Consider the following 25,645-nt stretch of genomic DNA (forward strand, 5'->3'; position numbering starts at 1 on the left):
CTTTCTTTCCACAGTGGAAACAAGGAATTTCTGACGTGGACAGTCTAGGTTTTGCCACGCATTGTTTTTTGGAGGGGCAGCCCTGTTTAAGGCGTGCTGACTTACCGCAAGAGTAACATTGCATTTGCACAGCAGCCATTACTGCTATTTTGCGTTCCAAGGCACCTACCTTGGCACAGGCTGATATCACAGTTTCTAAGCTGGGTCCTCCTGGCAATCCTTCTATTATTTTTTGACAATCAGCATTAGCACGATCTTTGGCTAATTGCCTTACTAGCATGGCACGCAGGTGAGGGTCAAACACTTGAGAGGCAACAGCATGTTGCAACTTTTCCACAAATGGCAAAAATGGTTCTTTTGGGCCTTGCTTAATTGCTGGATAACGCTCATTTGACTCTGCTAATTGTGCAGTTTTCATTATTGCTTGCGTGCCTATATTTTTTATTTGATCGAATACTGGGGGGGGGGCACTGAGCCTGATGTTGAGGGTTGGCATACTGCCCAGTACCCACCAACACATCAGGCCCATTACCAACCCGGGGATCATCTTGCGGAAGGTTTCGATTCGGCAGCCCTTGCTGTTGCGCAGCTACCCGCCAGGTTGCGTGGAAGACCGCTAGTTGCACAGGCTGGGACATGATCTGTGCCATCTGAGAACTATCAAAAGGAGTCCAAGTGTCCGTGGTAAGCACACGCAAGAATTGCATTGTAGCCGGCGAATTCACCCCGTACTGAGAAACAGTGTTTTGCAAGTCCTGCACTATTTTCCAAGCAAACGGTGTATGAACATTAGGATTACCAGCAGCCCCGCATCTCCTGTCATAACAGGATATGCATGCGGCGCAGCGGTGGAAGGAGTAGTAACATCAAGGAGCGGTCCGTCTATATGTCCTACTAAATCCCAGTTCTCCTCTTGTAGTGCCCCATCTTTTACAGCCTGCCAAAATTGCCAAGGGTTGCGCGGCGTTACCGTAACGTTGGATACTGGATTTCTACCACCTCCACATTCTTCACCGCCTCTGACTGATAACCTTGTCATAGCTGGGCACGATTCGGGATTTTTGGCGTTTCCATCCTGTGGAGGCAGGGGAGGAGCTGAGGGGGCAGGCGGGAAAGGAGAAGAAGCTGGGGGAGGGGGGAGTGTGGGCTGGCACAAATGCCGTTGGGACTCAGGGGGGCAGGGATCGGTCCACCGAGGTTTCTCCTTGTTGTCCTTGTCCTCGGAATCGCTACCGAACATAGGTCAATGCTGCTGGGCTTATTTAGGGGCTTTGGGACATTGAGGAGTGGCGTCTGGTAAGGGGCACGGACTCTCCCCCTCCCCCTCCCCCTCCCCCCTCCCCCTCCCCCTCCTGTCTGTAGTTGGAGGGGGATCCAGGGCAGGTTTGGGTGATACACCCCCGCTCACGTCTTGCTGACTTTTCAAGCCCCTACTCACATCTTGCTCATTTTTTAAGCCCCCCACAGCATCTCTAAGCAGTCCCCGTGTAGCCAAATGCCCCGACGCCTCTTTGTCCTCTTTCATCACAGCTTCCGACAGTGTTGATCCTAAATTGTCACAGGTCAACACACTAAGAGCAGTCACGGTGGACGTTTCTACTCCGTGTCTCTTGGCCCTCAATACCATACTGCCTAACCGCAGCCCATCTAAAGTAGCTCCACATTTCTGTAACACTAACTTCCACATTGACAGCACAGTGGTATCTTCCTTAGAGAACTTAGTCCCCATGCTGTCCCTGGTGGCTCACCTTACCGGCGTCACGTTCTCCCGGGATCTAGCAGCCGCCTGCTGTGCTATTCCGCTTCACCAGGCTCCACCTCCCCAGCAACCCGCTGGTCACAGCCTCAGGATCTGCTCCTGACACCCCTTATCGGGGGCACAGTCTCAGGGTCTCCTCCTGATACCCCTTACTGGGATCATATCGGCACGTCGAGGTGACGCAAGTCAAGACGGACATAAAAACACTATATCTACGTGGCTGGGTTCAGACAAAATGGCCAGAATGGCCTTTATTATCTGTACAGATTGCTTATATATCTTAGATAGTACGTGTGTCAGACCCTGATAGGCTTGCTGTTGTCTTCTTCTTGCTTGCTCTTTGCTCTTGCTGTAGGTGCCCGTTTGCTGCGGTTCTAAGCTCCGGTTCTACACATCCTGTTCACATACTTGTCATTTTTGTGGCTGTCTTAAAGGAACACGACTAAGTCTTTAAAGTCAACTAACTCATCTGCAGACACGCTGCAGACCCCAACACTCCACCTCCAGAGGAAAGGCACTGAAGAGCAGCCCATGAGGGACCATCCATCCCAGTAAGCAGCTGTCAGCTGGGCTCAGGATGCTGAGCACCGCCCCCCGCCAAAGCCCAACTCACCGGCCAATGCACCACCCACCCCTGGCACTGGTCACGGAGCCTCCCCTCTCTGCTCAGTCCCGCGGCCAGGGGCAATCCCAGAGAGCCTCAAGCCTGTCTGGCACCACTGGCCCCAGGGAGAGCCCAGCTGGCTCTTCCAGAGCCCTGCTCCTCCAGCATGGCCCTGGGAACGGTGTCCAGGAGCGTTTCTGCCAGCACCTTCCCAGGAACGGACCAGCCTGGAGGGTCTCCTACCGCTCCCCCTTGCCCTTCTGGAAGTTGGTTCTGGTGATTGCTCGGTCACCAGGAGTCTCCCCGCATCAGCAGGCCCTTCTAGAGAGCGGAGTGTGGCTTCACACTGGCACAGCACGGCTCCCTCCAGCCCTTGGATGCTCCTCAGCCACTCACACCGCCACTTGGCAAACGGTATAATTAATACACTGAAAGGACCACGGCTGACCCGAGCTGGAGGTCACCCACTGCTCTGCTTGGCTGCCAGTCTCTTGTCTCTTTCTTCAGCAATGGTCAGGCGGATACCCTTTCCATGGGGCGGGGAGATCCACGGCTTGTTGCCCTGCGGCAAGAGACAAGAAGCCACCTCACATCATGAAACACAGGCTCTCCCTCTTTGTGGGGGGAAAGCAGCACAAGCCCCTTAGGAAGGTGCTGAAGGCGTACAGGCCTACATCTGCCCCTTCTGGTCGCGTCCATCAATTACACACTTCAGCCAAGACAGAAACGCCACCCCCTTCCAACCTGGCAGGAGAGCCCATGGCAGACAGCGAGACAGCAGAGGCATCGCAGGGGAAGGGCGCTCTCAGCCAGAGCAGCTGCCCCGGGCACACCCAGAGCCCAGCGCTGCTCGGCTCCCAGTACTCAGAAGGTTTAGAAAACCACAGGGCTGCTCCTCGGAAACATCCCCATTCCTACACTCATGGATGCTTCCCCTTCCCCGAGCGCTCAGCCCGGAGCAGGCAGAACCACCAGGAGCAGAGCCACAGCTGATGCCAGTGCTGAAGCTTCACCGTGTGGGAAGGCAGCTGCCCACGGACAACACCCACGCCTCTCGGTGTCAGCCAGCAGCCCCCAGCAACGGGAGAGAACCCACCCGCATCGTGTCCGTGCAGGCTTACTTTGCCAAAAAACAAAGATGCTGGAGAGCCTGGTGGCAAAGCTATTGCCATTGGCGTCCCTCACCAAGTGAGACACTTCAAAAGGGGCGCAGGTGCTCACGGGTGGGGCGTGGGCATCTCCACAGCCATTGCCCAGGGCTTTGTGATGCAGGCAGCGCATCATGCCCAGAGGCCAATGTGATGCGGGTCTCCACGGTGACCGTGGGGGTATTTAAGGGGCGAGAGCCCTGGGGTGTCCACTCCCAGAAGAGCGACTCCCTCAGGAGGCAGCATCTCCCCTGGGTGACCATGGCAGGTCAGCGGCAGACGCCGCCAAAGATGCCCACGCATGAGGAGGCGAACACCCGCCCCCAGCACCAGAGCAGGCTGCCCAGGCTGCAGACCCTGCACCAGGTGAGAGATGGGGCAGGACGGGGTGGTGGCGGTGGGACGGGGCCACATGGATCTTTCTTGGTGCTGCGGCTGGGCTTGCCAGCACTGGGGGGGCCGCTGTGCCAATGTAGCCACCTCCATCACCTGACTCATGCTCTTCCTGCCCACAGGTGGGCCATGGGCAGCCGCAGGCAGCAGCACCTTCCAAATCTTCTTCCCAGAGCAGGGAAGCTGCCAGCAGACCCCGACAGCTTGTCCCATCTCCTCGGGTCTGCTGTGGTGAGTGGGATGCAGCCGGCAGGATGCAGAGCTGCAGGCGTGCCCCATGCAGCCCCACAGCCAACACCACAGCTGCACAGGAGACAAACCGGTGCCTTTTGAGGGATTCAGAAAGCAGCATGATGCTGCTGAAAAGGACAAGAAGAGATCAGGTCCGGGCAGCCAGGAGCAGCAAGGCCCCTGCACCTAAGCCCGTGCATGACCCCCATGAACATGGGAGCACCAGTGCTGCTGGCAGGGTGTCTGTGCCAGCTTCCATGGGTACGAGGCATGTGGGGCCAGGGCACCAGGCACAAGCAGTACAGCAAGGCTCCAAAGCACCAGTGGGACGCTACAAGTGCATCCTCATAGGCAAGTCGGTGCGGAGCCAACGGAGGGCTCTTAGGAAGCCGGAGGATGTGACACGTGTGGCACACTGCTCCAGGAAGGAGGAAGATCTGCCAGAGCTGGAGTGGAGAGAGCTGGCCCGCAGGCAGCACCCGAGGAGGGGAACTCCTGCAAGCATGGCAGCCCATGTCCACGGGAAGCACTGGGCGACGGCCGAAAGGGCCTTAGTCCCACAAGTGCCAAAGAACCACCCAGGGGCCCTGGCCAAGCTTGATAGCTGGGAAGATATCAGCACCAAAGAACTGTCCCAAGAAGAGGACATCAAGATCCACAGCATCTGGGTCAACCCTTTGTTCCCAGAGCTTTTGGAGGGGTCCTGCCGTCCCAGCAGCTCTGGAACACACGCGGCAGGAGTCACAGCTGGGCACCTGCAGGATGCGTCTGCTGACCCGGCACATTCCACAAACACCGAGCCAGCAGCTGCTGCCCTGGCTGCAGCTGCTGAGGAAGAGGAGCAGCGCTCGCCACTCGCTCCCACAGAACAGGAGGCGGCAAAGGCACCGGCTTCTCTCTTCAGCAAGCAGGGCACAGCAGCACAGACAGGGAGCCAGGCACCTGCCCCACACAGCCCCACAGCCCACACCGTGGCTCTGCAGGACGCAGCTCAGTGGGACGTAAGTGAGGTGCGGCACAAGAGGCCAGCGGAAAAGCAGGACTCAAAAAGCAGCATGATGCTGCTGAAAAGGGCAAGAAGAGATGAGGTCCAGGCAGCCAGGAGCAGCAAGGCCCCTGCACCTAAGCCCGTGCATGACCCCCATGAACACGGGAGCACCAGTGCTGCTGGCAGGGTGTCTGTGCCAGCTTCCATGGGTACGAGGCATGTGGGGCCAGGGCACCAGGCACGAGCAGTACAGCAAGGCTCCAAAGCACCAGTGGGACGCTACAAGTGCATCCTCATAGGCAAGCCGGTGCGGAGCCAACGGAGGGCCCGTAGGAAGCCTGAGGTTATTTCACATGTGGCAGACTGCTCCAGGAAGGAGGAGGATCTGCAGAAGCTGAAGTCGAGATTCCTGGCCCACAGCCAGCACAGGAGGAGGGGAAGTCCTGCAGGAAGTCCTGCAAGCATGGCAGCCCATGTCCGCGGGAAGCACTGGGCGAAGGCAGAAAGGGCCTTAGTCCCACAAGTGCCAAAGAACCACCCAGGGGCCCTGGCCAAGCTTGATAGCTGGGAAGATATCAGCACCAAAGAACTGTCCCAAGAAGAGGACATCAAGATCCACAGCATCTGGGTCAACCCTTTGTTCCCAGAGCTTTTGGAGGGGTCCTGCCGTCCCAGCAGCTCTGGCACACACGCGGCAGGAGTCACAGCTGGGCACCTGCAGGATGCGTCTGCTGACCCGGCACATTCCACAAACACCGAGCCAGCAGCTGCTGCCCTGGCTGCAGCTGCTGAGGAAGAGGAGCAGCGCTCGCCACTCGCTCCCACAGAACAGGAGGCGGCAAAGGCACCGGCTTCTCTCTTCAGCAAGCAGGGCACAGCAGCACAGACAGGGAGCCAGGCACCTGCCCCACACAGCCCCACAGCCCACACCGTGGCTCTGCAGGACGCAGCTTGGTGGGACATGAGTGATGTCCTGCACGAGCTTGAGGCTGTGATCCAAGAACGCAGCCAGCAGCCGGTGGAACAGCGGCACTCGGCACAAAGCATGGATGCGGCGATGGCAGTAAAACCACGTGCAGCAACTGAGGATAGCGAGTCTACATTGGCTGCAGAGCCTCGGGGAGAGCCCAGCACAGCCTCTCCTGTCCCAGACGAACGCCAGGATGGAGAACACATGGCTTCTCCCATGTCTGGAGACCCTCCAGGAGAGGCTAGTGCAGCCATCGTCTCCCCGGCAGCACACGATCATGAAGGGGCTTTTTTGTTGCCTGAAAATGCTGTGGACAACACCGCCACACCACACCTTGCCCCAGCAGCAGAGAACGGAGACAATGAGACAGCTTGTCCCCTGCCTTGGGAGCCTTGGCACCAGGTGAGCCAGGGGTGCGTGGCCAGCACCGAGCATCCCCAGGTACCGGAGGCAGGCGCGGCGCCCAGGGCATGTGTGGCAGGGACATGGCTGGTGGACATCCTCTCCATCTCCTCCCCACCACCACCACCCCCCCGGCCCCCGCCCCCGCCTTTAGTCTTGCTCTCCCCATGCAGGCGACCTCCCAGCACAGAGGCGACACGCAGCCCTCCTCTGGCTGCAGGACCGTAAGCCCAGCCAACCCGACACCTAACACTGCCAAGCCTACCACGAAACCCCATCCCCAAGCGCCGGTTTCTCCCCGCATCCAGTGACGGATGCTTAGCTCTCCCTTTGTTGTTCCTGTTTTTATAGGAGGCGCCAGGGGTCTTGGCCAAGGAGGACGACAAGTGGGAAGACAGCCTGGAGCTCTTCCAGGACCCCCACGCTGATCCCCCGGAGGGCCAGGCAGCCTCCGAGCAGAGTGGTAACACATTGCCCTGCTCCGGCTCCAGGGATGAGCCCGAGGATGAGCCAGGTACGTCCGAGTCGAGCGCTGCCTCGGCCAGGGCAGGCCCGGTCCGGCTGTCCCGGCGCCCTGCACCCAGGCCAGGGCGGCAGGACTGCGTGCAGAGGGGCTGGCCGTTCCCTGGACACCCCTCCCTGGGGAAAGCCCTCGGTGGTGGGGAGCAGGCAGGACCTTGCCCATTACCTGCCCAGCCCCTTGCCTACAGCTCTCCTTCTTCCACAGGCATCGCCGCCCTGCCGCACAGCCCAGCTCGACGGCGACGGCCCTCCCTCTTCCGCAGGGTGCTCAGGGCTCTGCGCAGGGCTTTCTCCTGTACCTGCATCACGGCACAGCGAGAGCAGCAGCGCCCTGCTGCCAGCGGGGCCCATGAAGGTGCCGGCTGCCCCTGAGCCCGTGCTGCATGCGGAAGGTGCAGTGCAGGGAGGCACTGGAGGGATGGCTGCCGGGACTGCGCCTCACGCATTCAGCTGCCCTGAGGACATCGTGGCGCCAGCCTCTGCTGGGCCCTGCATGCTTTCTGAGGCCAATAAAAGCTGACCATTTTCCCCCAGGGCTCATGTGTGCCTGCTCCACCCTGGCAGAAAGACCCGCGCAGGCAAGGCCCACGCCAGCAGGCAGAGCTGGAGAGCCGCTGTGCTCCCTCTTCTCCACGCTGAGCAGAGCCTGTGCCCTCGGCCTCTGCCCATGCCGCTGGCATTCCAGCTCCCAACCAGATGGGGCCTCCGCTGGCCTCGCCCCACGGGGCCCGTGTCTGCCCGGACTCGCGCAGCCGCAGCCCGCACCCAGTGCCCGGGCACGCACTGCCCTGTGCCCATGGCACAGAGGAACCCCTTCCCCGCAGTGCCGCCTGTGCCCTCGCTAGCGCAGCCCGGGCTGCGGAACTGCCCTTGCTGCCCGGGCACGCCGCACGCCCCTGCCCACCTTGGCCTCTGGGGCCTTTCCCACAGGCACTGCTGCTCTCCAGCCACCCGGCCACAGCCACAGCCCCTGGGCAGGGGGCATCAGCCCATCCCCGAGCCGCTGCTCAGCACCTGCCTTTGCTGGACTTCCTGGGGCCCGCAGCAGCCCATGCTTCTGGCCTGGCCAACTCCCTCCCGAGAGCTGCCAAGCCTCCACCACTGCCACTGCCACCCGCAGTGCGGGGGCCTCCCCTACCCCTGCTGTCATTGTGATTCCTCACACGCTCCACTGTGGCGACGCAAGGCGAGACGGACATAAAAACACTGTATCTACGTGGCTGGGTTCAGACAAAATGGCCAGAATGGCCTTTATTATCTGTACAGATTGCTTATATATCTTAGATAGTACATGTGTCAGACCCTGATAGGCTTGCTGTCGTCCTCCTCTTGCTTGCTCTTTGCTCTTGCTGTAGGTGCCCGTTTGCTGCGGTTCTAAGCTCCGGTTCTACACATCCTGTTCACATACTTGTCATTTTTGTGACTGTCTTAAAGGAACACGACTTTAAGACAAGTCTTTAAAGTCAACTAACTCATCTGCAGTCGCGCTGCAGACCCCAAAAAATCCCCCTTTTTGGTTTTGAACAGCTAGTACCAGGTTTGCTGTGTGCTGCAGGGTCCTTTGCAAACACAATGGCAAACAAGGCAATAGCAAACAATCAGTCCTGCCAGTCGAGTGAATCGATGCCAAAAGCCCGGCATTTTCTCAGATTTTGGTAACATGTTGCTGCAATGGGGCGCCTACAATCAATGCAGCACATGCCACCAAAATACTCTCAGCCATGTCCCTGAGTCAACAACAAAAAGTCAATAGTTGCTCTGTTTTGTAAAACTGCGTGTTGTACTCCTGGCAAATCATCAGCTAACAATCCCAGAACACTAGAGGTTTGACTCACATTCTTAACTACCTAACAAAGAAGGTGATTTAACTCTTTTAATGCTTTCCCTGCTGCTGCTCCGGGTAAGCGAAGAGCTGCTGCAATATGTTCCCATCGGTTCCATAAATCAACTACGTCATTACACGCTTCATCTAAAGCTATATGGCGTTTAAGCGCATTATGCTTATCAACATGTTCACGGGTTGATTTATGCGGGTGTCATGGTCCCATCATGGCCTCCTACTACATTAGCATCTACAGAAAAACAACTGTCGGCATTCAAAGTGCCAACAATATCAACTTCTTGCGGTTTAACGTTATACAGAGGTAACCGATTATCCCAAATATCGGAAGGCTTTCAGTAAGGTCCTTCATTCCCCAAAGTCTTTGTCAAAATCGTACGTTTGCTTTTACGCAATGATGTCTGTTAACACACGTTGCAAGTTTTGAGGAAGGCCACATCGATCAGACATGTGTGGAAAGGTTGACTGCCTTGCACCACAGACACACCAAACCAGGACGGGTTCAGTTGCTGTGCTAAGGAGACCGCACATTAGCTGTTGGGTTGACTGGCGGCAGCGGTGCTCCCACGATCCGGCACGCTAAGCTCAGGCCGCACACAGCCAGCAGGTATCCATCGCGGACCTTCATCTGTAGAAACACAAGCATAACCTCTCCCCCAGGTTAACAATCCATGCGGTCCTGACGAATGCCTTTGTGTACAAGGTACAAGGGTCTTTCAGGCGTACTAAGACGCCTTTGTGCTTTTGCTGCTTAGCACCAATTGACACAAAGTGCCGCACAATGGGAGGCACCGCACGGTCAGCAGAGATTTTCAAAAAGATCAAAACGTAGCGTGCTTTCTCTAAACGTGCCTCTGGGGTCATTCCCTTCATTCCTCCTCCCTGTTTTTCAAGCAGGCGTTTGAGAGTACCATTCATGCGTTCAACGATGGCTTGGCCCGGGAGGAATGGGGAAGAGCAAATTTGGGGGAGATCCCTCACAGGGAAAGGAACTGACTGAACGGACTTAGAGCTATAGGCAGGTCCATTGTCCGTTTTGATCGCAAGGGGGACGCCGAGCACAGACAAAGCACGTTGCCAGGGCCGAATGACGTCACGAGTGGTCTCACCTGTGCGGGCAGGAGCAATCATTGCAGAAGAATATGCATCTATTGTAACATGGACATGTTTTTGTCTGCCAGACTCGTTGTAATGAGTTACATCTGTTTGCCAAAGCGGTAAAGCTTGAAGGCCTCTAGGATTAACTCCATAATCGGGCACGGAGGTAACATTTTGACAGTCTGCACAGGCTGCAACAGTACTGCCTGCAGCAGCCTGAGAGAGACCCTTTTGACCAAACTGATGATACAAGGATCGCCAATTCTGATGATAAAATTGGTGGGCTAACACAGCCTGCTGGTGGACATCAGGAACAGGCACCAACAGAGCCACAGAAACCAGAGCATCAACTCTAGCATTGCCTTCAATTACAAAACCGGGTAGGGAAGCATGGCTGTTAACATGCGTAACATAAAATGGAGAATGGTGTTTCCGAATCTCTTCCCAAACTAAAGTCAAAAGTGCAAAAAGCTTGGGATTGTTGACATGGCCAAGGACAGCCATCTCTAACTTGGGAAGGAGGGCTGCCACACAGGCTGAATCAGTAACGAGATTAAGAGGGCCTGGGAAGGATTGAAATGCCAAGGCCGCAGCCCGCAACCCTACAGCTTGCGGGCATCCTTCCCGATACACAATTTGGGAATGCCATTGCCCATTCTGTTTGCAAGCAACTACGGCTTTCCCCGTTTTTTCCAGACCCGTCTGCAAATACTGTGCCACCTTTGACTGGTCGTCTCTGACTCAGTTGCCGTGGCTGCAAAGTTAGATCTACAGTCATTTTCAAAAGTGGGTGAGGTGGATGATGGTACTGAACTTGCCCTTGAATATTGGCAAGAGCCACTTGGAGGGCAGTAGAGTTTGACAGCGCCCATTCAAAAGAGAATTGTTGTACGGGGCTAATCACAGCTGACGCATCAACTCCAGTCCACTCTAAACATCACTTTGGGATTTTTATGATCAAATCGGCAACAAGTTTGTACCATCCAACAGCGGTTTTCTTAGGCTGCAAAGGCAGAACCAACCACTCAAGCACATGCAGTGGATCTTCCCAAGCCTGGTTCCACTGGGCCAGCATAGCATAAGGAGAAGACTGGTCCATTAAAATAAAACCACTTAAAGGAAGCGTGATATCTACACGCCACACATGTCGTGCAGAGATCAACTGTTTGACTTCTTTCACAAGTGCCAAGGCTGCAGGTGTTAAATGCCTTGGGGCTAAAAGATCTGTGTCTCCTTTTAAAAGTTGCCAAAAAGGTTGCCTTTGTTCATTAGTAAGGCCTAAATAATAAGGCTGTAGCCAATTCGGCATTCCTGCAAGCTTTTGGACATCGCTCAAGGCCTTTACGTCCAGTTTCAATTTGATAGGTTGTGGAGACACAGTTCTCTTCAGCACATTCATGCCCAGATATTTCCAGGGCCCTTGCCTCTGAACTTCTTCAGGAGCTACAGTCAATCCAAACTCTGCTAAACTGTGCCTGGCATCCTTCTCAACTGTCTCCAGCAGCTCTTTTGACGGTGCTGCTAGCAAAATGTCATCCGTGTAATGATAACAGTAAACATCTTGGTATTTGTCTCTCACTGAGCTCAGGGCTTGGGCTACAAACCATTGACAAATGGTTGGCAGGTTTCTCATGCCTTGAGGCAGCACGGTCCAGTGGTAGCTTTTTGTGGGCTCAGAGCTACTTCTAGTTGGTACTGTAAGGGCCAACTTGGCTTTGTCTTTTGGATCTAAAGGAATGGTAAGAAAACAATCTTTCAGATCAGTAACTAAAATGTCTCACTCCACTGGTGTCACGGTGGCAGACGGCAATCCTGGCTGCAAGGCCCCCATAGAGGCCGTCACTGCATTGACTTTACGCAGGTCACGCAACAATCGCCATTTACCTGATTTCTTTTTTACCACAAATACAGGGGTCTTCCACGGCCTATGGGATTCTTCAGCCTGGCCCGCGTCTAATTGCTCCTTGACTAATCCATGCAGGGCACACAGCTTTTCCTGGGGCAGGGGCCACTGATCTACCCATACTGGTTTATCGGTTAACCAAGTGAGACCAAGGCTAGGCTGTTTCGCTCCCTGTAGCACGTTGGTCCCAGTTAAAATTCCGTGGTGATACAAACTCCCCATTTGACGTGCGGAATTAAACTCTGTAACTCAGCATAGGCTATAAAGCAGGCACGTTTAATTCACCGGCGGGCATCAGGGTGGATAATTCCAAAAGCACCTGCTGCCCCGACCTCTTTGTGCACGTGTGATTTCAAGTATACATTCATACATATTCAATAGATGCCCAAGAAGAGGTTGGGTTAGGATAATGAGTCTACCCAGAAGTCACTAACGTAAGTTTCCTCCCATTTGCACTTGCTCACTGCCTCCTGGTGGTGCTCGCAGGGGGTCGTTGAGGATGAAGGCTTAGTAGTCTCCCTCGCTCTGAACTTTTCACCTTCACTCTTCGCGCAGACTCAGTCGTGTCTTGAATTTTTTCCAATCCATAAAACAGGACAGATCCAGTTTTCCTACTTCAAGGCACAGAGGTTCGCATACCGGTGTCTTCTTATCGGCACACAGAGCATCCCAGGTCCACCTTATCAGTACAAAGGGCCCCAGGACCGGGCCTAATTTGCCAAGTCCTACTGTGAAGCTCCTCGCCTCATTTGCCAAGTCACACTGTGAAGCTCCTCTTTGTGCATACAGTGAGAATTTTAATTATTCTAAGTTTCCCATCTCCTGTTAATCTAGTTATTTCTAAGCTTTCTGTCACATTGTCCTAAGCAATCTCGGCCCCACAAAGTGAGTGGTGCGGTGGTAACATATGGCCAGACGGAGGCAGTCTGTCCATTTGTGTTTTGATCTGTATAGGTTTTACAGACAAGCAGCTAGTAGTCATGCCCCCCAGACCTACAACTCCCGTTGCGTTATTTACCAAAGCCCTTTGAGGCGGCAGTCTTTGCTCCATATGACAGTTACGTCTGCTCCGGTATCCAGAAGACCGACCGCTCAACTTCACTTGTGCAGGAGTACCTCCCGATGACGCCACAGTGCAGGTCAGGTTAGGTCGTTGTGGAGATAGTTCTTGCGTCCAACACGCTTGAGGTATTCCTGTGGAGCCGAATCCTTCATCACCCCGCCATGCGGGCTCTGTTGGGGAAACACAACTCACAAAAGGCACAAGTTGAGCAAGGCCTGTATTTTTCGGAATTGTAACAGGAGGCACCCGTGTGGAAACTAAGGCACATATTTAACCTGTGAAGTCTGCATCAATAACACCAACATGGACTTGGAACTTGTGTAAAGTAGTACTAGATCGACCTATCAGTAAGGCACTAAGGCCCTTCCCTGTTGGCCCCTGAGCATTCAGAGGGACCTTAAACACTCCATGGCTGGCTAGAGTTACCGATTCACTGGTGCATCCATCCATCCCTGCTGATCCTTGGGTCCTCCCTGATAATTGCTCACATGAGGCTGGCTGGCTGGTTGGTGTGGCAGCCAGAGGTACTTGTGTCATTGCGCGCCTCCTCGCGCTCTTGTGAGCGTTTCCCTGGCCCGGTGCGTGGAATCCTTCTCTATCAAAACGAGAATGACATTGCTTTGCAAAATGTCCTTTCTTTCCACAGTGGAAACAAGGAATTTCTGACGTGGACAGTCTAGGTTTTGCCACGCATTGTTTTTTGGAGGGGCAGCCCTGTTTAAGGCGTGCTGACTTACCGCAAGAGTAACATTGCATTTGCACAGCAGCCATTACTGCTATTTTGCGTTCCAAGGCACCTACCTTGGCACAGGCTGATATCACAGTTTCTAAGCTGGGTCCTCCTGGCAATCCTTCTATTATTTTTTGACAATCAGCATTAGCACGATCTTTGGCTAATTGCCTTACTAGCATGGCACACAGGTGAGGGTCAAACACTTGAGAGGCAACAGCATGTTGCAACTTTTCCACAAATGGCAAAAATGGTTCTTTTGGGCCTTGCTTAATTGCTGGATAACGCTCATTTGACTCTGCTAATTGTGCAGTTTTCATTATTGCTTGCGTGCCTATATTTTTTATTTGATCGAATACTGGGGGGGGGGCACTGAGCCTGATGTTGAGGGTTGGCATACTGCCCAGTACCCACCAACACATCAGGCCCATTACCAACCCGGGGATCATCTTGCGGAAGGTTTCGATTCGGCAGCCCTTGCTGTTGCGCAGCTACCCGCCAGGTTGCGTGGAAGACCGCTAGTTGCACAGGCTGGGACATGATCTGTGCCATCTGAGAACTATCAAAAGGAGTCCAAGTGTCCGTGGTAAGCACACGCAAGAATTGCATTGTAGCCGGCGAATTCACCCCGTACTGAGAAACAGTGTTTTGCAAGTCCTGCACTATTTTCCAAGCAAACGGTGTATGAACATTAGGATTACCAGCAGCCCCGCATCTCCTGTCATAACAGGATATGCATGCGGCGCAGCGGTGGAAGGAGTAGTAACATCAAGGAGCGGTCCGTCTATATGTCCTACTAAATCCCAGTTCTCCTCTTGTAGTGCCCCATCTTTTACAGCCTGCCAAAATTGCCAAGGGTTGCGCGGCGTTACCGTAACGTTGGATACTGGATTTCTACCACCTCCACATTCTTCACCGCCTCTGACTGATAACCTTGTCATAGCTGGGCACGATTCGGGATTTTTGGCGTTTCCATCCTGTGGAGGCAGGGGAGGAGCTGAGGGGGCAGGCGGGAAAGGAGAAGAAGCTGGGGGAGGGGGGAGTGTGGGCTGGCACAAATGCCGTTGGGACTCAGGGGGGCAGGGATCGGTCCACCGAGGTTTCTCCTTGTTGTCCTTGTCCTCGGAATCGCTACCGAACATAGGTCAATGCTGCTGGGCTTATTTAGGGGCTTTGGGACATTGAGGAGTGGCGTCTGGTAAGGGGCACGGACTCTCCCCCTCCCCCTCCCCCTCCCCCTCCTGTCTGTAGTTGGAGGGGGATCCAGGGCAGGTTTGGGTGATACACCCCCGCTCACGTCTTGCTGACTTTTCAAGCCCCTACTCACATCTTGCTCATTTTTTAAGCCCCCCACAGCATCTCTAAGCAGTCCCCGTGTAGCCAAATGCCCCGACGCCTCTTTGTCCTCTTTCATCACAGCTTCCGACAGTGTTGATCCTAAATTGTCACAGGTCAACACACTAAGAGCAGTCACGGTGGACGTTTCTACTCCGTGTCTCTTGGCCCTCAATACCATACTGCCTAACCGCAGCCCATCTAAAGTAGCTCCACATTTCTGTAACACTAACTTCCACATTGACAGCACAGTGGTATCTTCCTTAGAGAACTTAGTCCCCATGCTGTCCCTGGTGGCTCACCTTACCGGCGTCACGTTCTCCCGGGATCTAGCAGCCGCCTGCTGTGCTATTCCGCTTCACCAGGCTCCACCTCCCCAGCAACCCGCTGGTCACAGCCTCAGGATCTGCTCCTGACACCCCTTATCGGGGGCACAGTCTCAGGGTCTCCTCCTGATACCCCTTACTGGGATCATATCAGCACGTCAAGGTGACGCAAGTCAAGACGGACATAAAAACACTATATCTACGTGGCTGGGTTCAGACAAAATGGCCAGAGTGGCCTTTATTATCTGTACAGATTGCTTATATATCTTAGATAGTACGTGTGTCAGACCCTGATAGGCTTGCTGTTGTCTTCTTCTTGCTTGCTCTTTGCTCTTGCTGTAGGTGCCCGTTTGCTGCGGTTCTAAGCTCCGGTTCTACACATCCTGTTCACATACTTGTCATTTTTGTGGCTGTCTTAAAGGAACACGACTAAGTCTTTAAAGTCAACTAACTCATCTGCAGACACGCTGCAGACCCCAACACTCCACCTCCAGAGGAAAGGCACTGAAGAGCAGCCCGTGAGGGACCATCCATGCCAGTAAGCAGCTGTCAGCTGGGCTCAGGATGCTGAGCACCGCCCCCCGCCAAAGCCCAACTCACCGGCCAATGCACCACCCACCCCTGGCACTGGTCACGGAGCCTCCCCTCTCTGCTCAGTCCCGCGGCCAGGGGCAATCCCAGAGAGCCTCAAGCCTGTCTGGCACCACTGGCCCCAGGGAGAGCCCAGCTGGCTCTTCCAGAGCCCTGCTCCTCCAGCATGGCCCTGGGAACGGTGTCCAGGAGCGTTTCTGCCAGCACCTTCCCAGGAACGGACCAGCCTGGAGGGTCTCCTACCGCTCCCCCTTGCCCTTCTGGAAGTTGGTTCTGGTGATTGCTCGGTCACCAGGAGTCTCCCCGCATCAGCAGGCCCTTCTAGAGAGCGGAGTGTGGCTTCACACTGGCACAGCACGGCTCCCTCCAGCCCTTGGATGCTCCTCAGCCACTCACACCGCCACTTGGCAAACGGTATAATTAATACACTGAAAGGACCACGGCTGACCCGAGCTGGAGGTCACCCACTGCTCTGCTTGGCTGCCAGTCTCTTGTCTCTTTCTTCAGCAATGGTCAGGCGGATACCCTTTCCATGGGGCGGGGAGATCCACGGCTTGTTGCCCTGCGGCAAGAGACAAGAAGCCACCTCACATCATGAAACACAGGCTCTCCCTCTTTGTGGGGGGAAAGCAGCACAAGCCCCTTAGGAAGGTGCTGAAGGCGTACAGGCCTACATCTGCCCCTTCTGGTCGCGTCCATCAATTACACACTTCAGCCAAGACAGAAACGCCACCCCCTTCCAACCTGGCAGGAGAGCCCATGGCAGACAGCGAGACAGCAGAGGCATCGCAGGGGAAGGGCGCTCTCAGCCAGAGCAGCTGCCCCGGGCACACCCAGAGCCCAGCGCTGCTCGGCTCCCAGTACTCAGAAGGTTTAGAAAACCACAGGGCTGCTCCTCGGAAACATCCCCATTCCTACACTCATGGATGCTTCCCCTTCCCCGAGCGCTCAGCCCGGAGCAGGCAGAACCACCAGGAGCAGAGCCACAGCTGATGCCAGTGCTGAAGCTTCACCGTGTGGGAAGGCAGCTGCCCACGGACAACACCCACGCCTCTCGGTGTCAGCCAGCAGCCCCCAGCAACGGGAGAGAACCCACCCGCATCGTGTCCGTGCAGGCTTACTTTGCCAAAAAACAAAGATGCTGGAGAGCCTGGTGGCAAAGCTATTGCCATTGGCGTCCCTCACCAAGTGAGACACTTCAAAAGGGGCGCAGGTGCTCACGGGTGGGGCGTGGGCATCTCCACAGCCATTGCCCAGGGCTTTGTGATGCAGGCAGCGCATCATGCCCAGAGGCCAATGTGATGCGGGTCTCCACGGTGACCGTGGGGGTATTTAAGGGGCGAGAGCCCTGGGGTGTCCACTCCCAGAAGAGCGACTCCCTCAGGAGGCAGCATCTCCCCTGGGTGACCATGGCAGGTCAGCGGCAGACGCCGCCAAAGATGCCCACGCATGAGGAGGCGAACACCCGCCCCCAGCACCAGAGCAGGCTGCCCAGGCTGCAGACCCTGCACCAGGTGAGAGATGGGGCAGGACGGGGTGGTGGCGGTGGGACGGGGCCACATGGATCTTTCTTGGTGCTGCGGCTGGGCTTGCCAGCACTGGGGGGGCCGCTGTGCCAATGTAGCCACCTCCATCACCTGACTCATGCTCTTCCTGCCCACAGGTGGGCCATGGGCAGCCGCAGGCAGCAGCACCTTCCAAATCTTCTTCCCAGAGCAGGGAAGCTGCCAGCAGACCCCGACAGCTTGTCCCATCTCCTCGGGTCTGCTGTGGTGAGTGGGATGCAGCCGGCAGGATGCAGAGCTGCAGGCGTGCCCCATGCAGCCCCACAGCCAACACCACAGCTGCACAGGAGACAAACCGGTGCCTTTTGAGGGATTCAGAAAGCAGCATGATGCTGCTGAAAAGGACAAGAAGAGATCAGGTCCGGGCAGCCAGGAGCAGCAAGGCCCCTGCACCTAAGCCCGTGCATGACCCCCATGAACATGGGAGCACCAGTGCTGCTGGCAGGGTGTCTGTGCCAGCTTCCATGGGTACGAGGCATGTGGGGCCAGGGCACCAGGCACAAGCAGTACAGCAAGGCTCCAAAGCACCAGTGGGACGCTACAAGTGCATCCTCATAGGCAAGTCGGTGCGGAGCCAACGGAGGGCTCTTAGGAAGCCGGAGGATGTGACACGTGTGGCACACTGCTCCAGGAAGGAGGAAGATCTGCCAGAGCTGGAGTGGAGAGAGCTGGCCCGCAGGCAGCACCCGAGGAGGGGAACTCCTGCAAGCATGGCAGCCCATGTCCACGGGAAGCACTGGGCGACGGCCGAAAGGGCCTTAGTCCCACAAGTGCCAAAGAACCACCCAGGGGCCCTGGCCAAGCTTGATAGCTGGGAAGATATCAGCACCAAAGAACTGTCCCAAGAAGAGGACATCAAGATCCACAGCATCTGGGTCAACCCTTTGTTCCCAGAGCTTTTGGAGGGGTCCTGCCGTCCCAGCAGCTCTGGCACACACGCGGCAGGAGTCACAGCTGGGCACCAGCAGGATGCGTCTGCTGACCCGGCACATTCCACAAACACCGAGCCAGCAGCTGCTGCCCTGGCTGCAGCTGCTGAGGAAGAGGAGCAGCGCTCGCCACTCGCTCCCACAGAACAGGAGGCGGCAAAGGCACCGGCTTCTCTCTTCAGCAAGCAGGGCACAGCAGCACAGACAGGGAGCCAGGCACCTGCCCCACACAGCCCCACAGCCCACACCGTGGCTCTGCAGGACGCAGCTCAGTGGGACGTAAGTGAGGTGCGGCACAAGAGGCCAGCGGAAAAGCAGGACTCAAAAAGCAGCATGATGCTGGTGGAAAGGGCAAGAAGAGATGAGGTCCAGGCAGCCAGGAGCAGCAAGGCCCCTGCACCTAAGCCCGTGCATGACCCCCATGAACACGGGAGCACCAGTGCTGCTGGCAGGGTGTCTGTGCCAGCTTCCATGGGTACGAGGCATGTGGGGCCAGGGCACCAGGCACGAGCAGTACAGCAAGGCTCCAAAGCACCAGTGGGACGCTACAAGTGCATCCTCATAGGCAAGCCGGTGCGGAGCCAACGGAGGGCCCGTAGGAAGCCTGAGGTTATTTCACATGTGGCAGACTGCTCCAGGAAGGAGGAGGATCTGCAGAAGCTGAAGTCGAGATTCCTGGCCCACAGCCAGCACAGGAGGAGGGGAAGTCCTGCAGGAAGTCCTGCAAGCATGGCAGCCCATGTCCGCGGGAAGCACTGGGCGAAGGCAGAAAGGGCCTTAGTCCCACAAGTGCCAAAGAACCACCCAGGGGCCCTGGCCAAGCTTGATAGCTGGGAAGATATCAGCACCAAAGAACTGTCCCAAGAAGAGGACATCAAGATCCACAGCATCTGGGTCAACCCTTTGTTCCCAGAGCTTTTGGAGGGGTCCTGCCGTCCCAGCAGCTCTGGCACACACGCGGCAGGAGTCACAGCTGGGCACCTGCAGGATGCGTCTGCTGACCCGGCACATTCCACAAACACCGAGCCAGCAGCTGCTGCCCTGGCTGCAGCTGCTGAGGAAGAGGAGCAGCGCTCGCCACTCGCTCCCACAGAACAGGAGGCGGCAAAGGCACCGGCTTCTCTCTTCAGCAAGCAGGGCACAGCAGCACAGACAGGGAGCCAGGCACCTGCCCCACACAGCCCCACAGCCCACACCGTGGCTCTGCAGGACGCAGCTTGGTGGGACATGAGTGATGTCCTGCACGAGCTTGAGGCTGTGATCCAAGAACGCAGCCAGCAGCCGGTGGAACAGCGGCACTCGGCACAAAGCATGGATGCGGCGATGGCAGTAAAACCACGTGCAGCAACTGAGGATAGCGAGTCTACATTGGCTGCAGAGCCTCGGGGAGAGCCCAGCACAGCCTCTCCTGTCCCAGACGAACGCCAGGATGGAGAACACATGGCTTCTCCCATGTCTGGAGACCCTCCAGGAGAGGCTAGTGCAGCCATCGTCTCCCCGGCAGCACACGATCATGAAGGGGCTTTTTTGTTGCCTGAAAATGCTGTGGACAACACCGCCACACCACACCTTGCCCCAGCAGCAGAGAACGGAGACAATGAGACAGCTTGTCCCCTGCCTTGGGAGCCTTGGCACCAGGTGAGCCAGGGGTGCGTGGCCAGCACCGAGCATCCCCAGGTACCGGAGGCAGGCGCGGCGCCCAGGGCATGTGTGGCAGGGACATGGCTGGTGGACATCCTCTCCATCTCCTCCCCACCACCACCACCCCCCCGGCCCCCGCCCCCGCCTTTAGTCTTGCTCTCCCCATGCAGGCGACCTCCCAGCACAGAGGCGACACGCAGCCCTCCTCTGGCTGCAGGACCGTAAGCCCAGCCAACCCGACACCTAACACTGCCAAGCCTACCACGAAACCCCATCCCCAAGCGCCGGTTTCTCCCCGCATCCAGTGACGGATGCTTAGCTCTCCCTTTGTTGTTCCTGTTTTTATAGGAGGCGCCAGGGGTCTTGGCCAAGGAGGACGACAAGTGGGAAGACAGCCTGGAGCTCTTCCAGGACCCCCACGCTGATCCCCCGGAGGGCCAGGCAGCCTCCGAGCAGAGTGGTAACACATTGCCCTGCTCCGGCTCCAGGGATGAGCCCGAGGATGAGCCAGGTACGTCCGAGTCGAGCGCTGCCTCGGCCAGGGCAGGCCCGGTCCGGCTGTCCCGGCGCCCTGCACCCAGGCCAGGGCGGCAGGACTGCGTGCAGAGGGGCTGGCCGTTCCCTGGACACCCCTCCCTGGGGAAAGCCCTCGGTGGTGGGGAGCAGGCAGGACCTTGCCCATTACCTGCCCAGCCCCTTGCCTACAGCTCTCCTTCTTCCACAGGCATCGCCGCCCTGCCGCACAGCCCAGCTCGACGGCGACGGCCCTCCCTCTTCCGCAGGGTGCTCAGGGCTCTGCGCAGGGCTTTCTCCTGTACCTGCATCACGGCACAGCGAGAGCAGCAGCGCCCTGCTGCCAGCGGGGCCCATGAAGGTGCCGGCTGCCCCTGAGCCCGTGCTGCATGCGGAAGGTGCAGCGCAGGGAGGCACTGGAGGGATGGCTGCCGGGACTGCGCCCCACGCATTCAGCTGCCCTGAGGACATCGTGGCGCCAGCCTCTGCTGGGCCCTGCATGCTTTCTGAGGCCAATAAAAGCTGACCATTTTCCCCCAGGGCTCATGTGTGCCTGCTCCACCCTGGCAGAAAGACCCGCGCAGGCAAGGCCCACGCCAGCAGGCAGAGCTGGAGAGCCGCTGTGCTCCCTCTTCTCCACGCTGAGCAGAGCCTGTGCCCTCGGCCTCTGCCCATGCCGCTGGCATTCCAGCTCCCAACCAGATGGGGCCTCCGCTGGCCTCGCCCCACGGGGCCCGTGTCTGCCCGGACTCGCGCAGCCGCAGCCCGCACCCAGTGCCCGGGCACGCACTGCCCTGTGCCCATGGCACAGAGGAACCCCTTCCCCGCAGTGCCGCCTGTGCCCTCGCTAGCGCAGCCCGGGCTGCGGAACTGCCCTTGCTGCCCGGGCACGCCGCACGCCCCTGCCCACCTTGGCCTCTGGGGCCTTTCCCACAGGCACTGCTGCTCTCCAGCCACCCGGCCACAGCCACAGCCCCTGGGCAGGGGGCATCAGCCCATCCCCGAGCCGCTGCTCAGCACCTGCCTTTGCTGGACTTCCTGGGGCCCGCAGCAGCCCATGCTTCTGGCCTGGCCAACTCCCTCCCGAGAGCTGCCAAGCCTCCACCACTGCCACTGCCACCCGCAGTGCGGGGGCCTCCCCTACCCCTGCTGTCATTGTGATTCCTCACACGCTCCACTGTGGCGACGCAAGGCGAGACGGACATAAAAACACTGTATCTACGTGGCTGGGTTCAGACAAAATGGCCAGAATGGCCTTTATTATCTGTACAGATTGCTTATATATCTTAGATAGTACATGTGTCAGACCCTGATAGGCTTGCTGTCGTCCTCCTCTTGCTTGCTCTTTGCTCTTGCTGTAGGTGCCCGTTTGCTGCGGTTCTAAGCTCCGGTTCTACACATCCTGTTCACATACTTGTCATTTTTGTGACTGTCTTAAAGGAACACGACTTTAAGACAAGTCTTTAAAGTCAACTAACTCATCTGCAGTCGCGCTGCAGACCCCAAAAAATCCCCCTTTTTGGTTTTGAACAGCTAGTACCAGGTTTGCTGTGTGCTGCAGGGTCCTTTGCAAACACAATGGCAAACAAGGCAATAGCAAACAATCAGTCCTGCCAGTCGAGTGAATCGATGCCAAAAGCCCGGCATTTTCTCAGATTTTGGTAACATGTTGCTGCAATGGGGCGCCTACAATCAATGCAGCACATGCCACCAAAATACTCTCAGCCATGTCCCTGAGTCAACAACAAAAAGTCAATAGTTGCTCTGTTTTGTAAAACTGCGTGTTGTACTCCTGGCAAATCATCAGCTAACAATCCCAGAACACTAGAGGTTTGACTCACATTCTTAACTACCTAACAAAGAAGGTGATTTAACTCTTTTAATGCTTTCCCTGCTGCTGCTCCGGGTAAGCGAAGAGCTGCTGCAATATGTTCCCATCGGTTCCATAAATCAACTACGTCATTACACGCTTCATCTAAAGCTATATGGCGTTTAAGCGCATTATGCTTATCAACATGTTCACGGGTTGATTTATGCGGGTGTCATGGTCCCATCATGGCCTCCTACTACATTAGCATCTACAGAAAAACAACTGTCGGCATTCAAAGTGCCAACAATATCAACTTCTTGCGGTTTAACGTTATACAGAGGTAACCGATTATCCCAAATATCGGAAGGCTTTCAGTAAGGTCCTTCATTCCCCAAAGTCTTTGTCAAAATCGTACGTTTGCTTTTACGCAATGATGTCTGTTAACACACGTTGCAAGTTTTGAGGAAGGCCACATCGATCAGACATGTGTGGAAAGGTTGACTGCCTTGCACCACAGACACACCAAACCAGGACGGGTTCAGTTGCTGTGCTAAGGAGACCGCACATTAGCTGTTGGGTTGACTGGCGGCAGCGGTGCTCCCACGATCCGGCACGCTAAGCTCAGGCCGCACACAGCCAGCAGGTATCCATCGCGGACCTTCATCTGTAGAAACACAAGCATAACCTCTCCCCCAGGTTAACAATCCATGCGGTCCTGACGAATGCCTTTGTGTACAAGGTACAAGGGTCTTTCAGGCGTACTAAGACGCCTTTGTGCTTTTGCTGCTTAGCACCAATTGACACAAAGTGCCGCACAATGGGAGGCACCGCACGGTCAGCAGAGATTTTCAAAAAGATCAAAACGTAGCGTGCTTTCTCTAAACGTGCCTCTGGGGTCATTCCCTTCATTCCTCCTCCCTGTTTTTCAAGCAGGCGTTTGAGAGTACCATTCATGCGTTCAACGATGGCTTGGCCCGGGAGGAATGGGGAAGAGCAAATTTGGGGGAGATCCCTCACAGGGAAAGGAACTGACTGAACGGACTTAGAGCTATAGGCAGGTCCATTGTCCGTTTTGATCGCAAGGGGGACGCCGAGCACAGACAAAGCACGTTGCCAGGGCCGAATGACGTCACGAGTGGTCTCACCTGTGCGGGCAGGAGCAATCATTGCAGAAGAATATGCATCTATTGTAACATGGACATGTTTTTGTCTGCCAAACTCGTTGTAATGAGTTACATCTGTTTGCCAAAGCGGTAAAGCTTGAAGGCCTCTAGGATTAACTCCATAATCGGGCACGGAGGTAACATTTTGACAGTCTGCACAGGCTGCAACAGTACTGCCTGCAGCAGCCTGAGAGAGACCCTTTTGACCAAACTGATGATACAAGGATCGCCAATTCTGATGATAAAATTGGTGGGCTAACACAGCCTGCTGGTGGACATCAGGAACAGGCACCAACAGAGCCACAGAAACCAGAGCATCAACTCTAGCATTGCCTTCAATTACAAAACCGGGTAGGGAAGCATGGCTGTTAACATGCGTAACATAAAATGGAGAATGGCGTTTCCGAATCTCTTCCCAAACTAAAGTCAAAAGTGCAAAAAGCTTGGGATTGTTGACATGGCCAAGGACAGCCATCTCTAACTTGGGAAGGAGGGCTGCCACACAGGCTGAATCAGTAACGAGATTAAGAGGGCCTGGGAAGGATTGAAATGCCAAGGCCGCAGCCCGCAACCCTACAGCTTGCGGGCATCCTTCCCGATACACAATTTGGGAATGCCATTGCCCATTCTGTTTGCAAGCAACTACGGCTTTCCCCGTTTTTTCCAGACCCGTCTGCAAATACTGTGCCACCTTTGACTGGTCGTCTCTGACTCAGTTGCCGTGGCTGCAAAGTTAGATCTACAGTCATTTTCAAAAGTGGGTGAGGTGGATGATGGTACTGAACTTGCCCTTGAATATTGGCAAGAGCCACTTGGAGGGCAGTAGAGTTTGACAGCGCCCATTCAAAAGAGAATTGTTGTACGGGGCTAATCACAGCTGACGCATCAACTCCAGTCCACTCTAAACATCACTTTGGGATTTTTATGATCAAATCGGCAACAAGTTTGTACCATCCAACAGCGGTTTTCTTAGGCTGCAAAGGCAGAACCAACCACTCAAGCACATGCAGTGGATCTTCCCAAGCCTGGTTCCACTGGGCCAGCATAGCATAAGGAGAAGACTGGTCCATTAAAATAAAACCACTTAAAGGAAGCGTGATATCTACACGCCACACATGTCGTGCAGAGATCAACTGTTTGACTTCTTTCACAAGTGCCAAGGCTGCAGGTGTTAAATGCCTTGGGGCTAAAAGATCTGTGTCTCCTTTTAAAAGTTGCAAAAAAGGTTGCCTTTGTTCATTAGTAAGGCCTAAATAATAAGGCTGTAGCCAATTCGGCATTCCTGCAAGCTTTTGGACATCGCTCAAGGCCTTTACGTCCAGTTTCAATTTGATAGGTTGTGGAGACACAGTTCTCTTCAGCACATTCATGCCCAGATATTTCCAGGGCCCTTGCCTCTGAACTTCTTCAGGAGCTACAGTCAATCCAAACTCTGCTAAACTGTGCCTGGCATCCTTCTCAACTGTCTCCAGCAGCTCTTTTGACGGTGCTGCTAGCAAAATGTCATCCGTGTAATGATAACAGTAAACATCTTGGTATTTGTCTCTCACTGAGCTCAGGGCTTGGGCTACAAACCATTGACAAATGGTTGGCAGGTTTCTCATGCCTTGAGGCAGCACGGTCCAGTGGTAGCTTTTTGTGGGCTCAGAGCTACTTCTAGTTGGTACTGTAAGGGCCAACTTGGCTTTGTCTTTTGGATCTAAAGGAATGGTAAGAAAACAATCTTTCAGATCAGTAACTAAAATGTCTCACTCCACTGGTGTCACGGTGGCAGACGGCAATCCTGGCTGCAAGGCCCCCATAGAGGCCGTCACTGCATTGACTTTACGCAGGTCACGCAACAATCGCCATTTACCTGATTTCTTTTTTACCACAAATACAGGGGTCTTCCACGGCCTATGGGATTCTTCAGCCTGGCCCGCGTCTAATTGCTCCTTGACTAATCCATGCAGGGCACACAGCTTTTCCTGGGGCAGGGGCCACTGATCTACCCATACTGGTTTATCGGTTAACCAAGTGAGACCAAGGCTAGGCTGTTTCGCTCCCTGTAGCACGTTGGTCCCAGTTAAAATTCCGTGGTGATACAAACTCCCCATTTGACGTGCGGAATTAAACTCTGTA

The 25,645-nt window shown here is 55.7% G+C and overlaps 1 protein-coding gene across 1 annotated transcript; it reads left to right on the forward strand.

Moving 5' to 3' along the window:
- Positions 1-3,081: 3,081 nt before the first annotated feature.
- Positions 3,082-6,939, forward strand: LOC130158993 (uncharacterized). The gene has a single exon (XM_056360138.1). It carries the CDS (start codon positions 4,159-4,161, stop codon positions 6,721-6,723), a length of 2,565 nt encoding a protein of 854 aa, XP_056216113.1. The 5' UTR covers positions 3,082-4,158; the 3' UTR covers positions 6,724-6,939.
- The last annotated feature ends 18,706 nt before the right edge of the window (positions 6,940-25,645 follow it).

The sequence above is a fragment of the Falco biarmicus genome, chromosome 14 (assembly GCF_023638135.1).
Source record: "Falco biarmicus isolate bFalBia1 chromosome 14, bFalBia1.pri, whole genome shotgun sequence".
Taxonomy (NCBI): domain Eukaryota; kingdom Metazoa; phylum Chordata; class Aves; order Falconiformes; family Falconidae; genus Falco; species Falco biarmicus.

What these genes read in the sequence shown, in the direction of transcription:
- LOC130158993 (XM_056360138.1), top strand. Translation starts at nt 4,159, where the DNA reads ATGCAGAGCTGCAGGCGTGCCCCATGCAGCCCCACAGCCAACACCACA.